This window comes from Nestor notabilis, unplaced genomic scaffold (genome assembly GCF_000696875.1).
Source record: "Nestor notabilis isolate BGI_N333 unplaced genomic scaffold, ASM69687v1 scaffold21581, whole genome shotgun sequence".
Taxonomy (NCBI): domain Eukaryota; kingdom Metazoa; phylum Chordata; class Aves; order Psittaciformes; family Psittacidae; genus Nestor; species Nestor notabilis.
The window spans coordinates 1-1,236 of NW_009913628.1; the positions used below are offsets into that span (position 1 = coordinate 1).

General features: G+C 63.8%; 1 protein-coding gene across 1 annotated transcript in view; it reads left to right on the forward strand.

Annotated features, from left to right (window-relative positions):
* Positions 1-54: 54 nt before the first annotated feature.
* LOC104412544 (thrombopoietin receptor-like) overlaps positions 55-1,236 on the forward strand; it is a gene marked incomplete at both ends in the record, with an annotated part of 1,378 nt that continues 196 nt past the window's right edge. The window contains 4 exons of the mRNA XM_010023288.1: positions 55-184; positions 459-631; positions 735-877; positions 1,032-1,200. Coding sequence (XP_010021590.1) covers positions 55-184; positions 459-631; positions 735-877; positions 1,032-1,200 — 615 coding nt within the window. The remainder of the gene's footprint in view (positions 185-458; positions 632-734; positions 878-1,031; positions 1,201-1,236) is intronic.

Here is a 1,236-nt window from a genome sequence, read left to right on the forward strand (position 1 = left end):
TTGGGGGGCCAAGGGGTAGCAGCCCCCTCCCTCCTCTGGCTCTCATCTGCCCAGGAGACATCGGGCTGTGCTGCAGCACCTCTGACCTGCAGCATGTGCGCTGTGAGTGGAGCTGGGACCCCGCAGAACCCCCCAGCTCCCACCAGCTCTTCTACCGGGCACCTCCAAGTGGGACTGGCACAAGGTAAGGGGCATGGCAGTGGGACAGTTCTAAGGCTAAGGGGTGGCACATTTCAGGGACTGCCTGTGTCCCATATCCCACTGCACCCTGCCCCTGTGCCCTGCCCTTCCACCATGGATCTCTCACCTCCTCACCACCACTCCCAGCCACACTGCCCCTCTGACTACAGGCAGTGTTGGCTTGTGGGGACAAGGGTGTCCCCAAAGCAGGGCTGGCAGCAGGTGGGGGGAGTGGGGCCACCACAGTGGGGCTGACCAGCTCCCTGCTCCTTACACAGGGAAGATGCATGGCAGCAGTGTGAGGAGGTGAGCGTGGAGGCACTGGGCTCCCACACCTGCACCTTCCAGCCCAGGGCTGGCAGTGCCATCTCCATCCTTGTGAATGTCACCCAGCCCCATGCACTGTCCACACTCAGCTACTTCAAGGAGCCCTTCTGGCTGCACCAGGCTGGTGAGTCCCACTGCCACCACGGCTCCTGTCATTGACCAAGCCTGGCTTATGGGGGACGCAGCATCCCATGTCCCATTCCATGGCGGTGCCACATCCCCAACAGTGCTCACAGAGGCCCCACAGATTGTGCACGCAACAGTGTCACAAGGCCGGCTGAGCCTGCAGTGGCTGCCACCCCTGGAGGTGCTGGCAGAGCAGCTGGACTACCAGGTCCGCTATGCTGTGGAGAACAGCTATGACTGGAAGGTAAGGCATGGCCAGGGCTCCCCCAAGCAGCCCTGCCCACCTCTGCTACAAGCATATGGCCCACACGGGGTCAGGCAAGATGGACCCATGCCCCAGTGCTGCCCTTTGGCCACCCCACAGCAGCTATCGTCTCCAGCTTGGCTCTGCCCCACAGGTCCTGCAGGTCCCACGTGCAGCCAGGAAAGAAGTCCTGGACCTACGGCCAGGTGCCCGGTACCACGCCCAGGTGCGAGCCCAGCCCAGTGGGCCACGGTACCAGGGCAGCTGGAGCGCCTGGTCCAAGCCTGTCGTGGTTGATGCCATGGTCGACACGGGTAAGGGACAGGCCCGGAGCAGAGGCGGGGGGCGAGGGGGCCAAG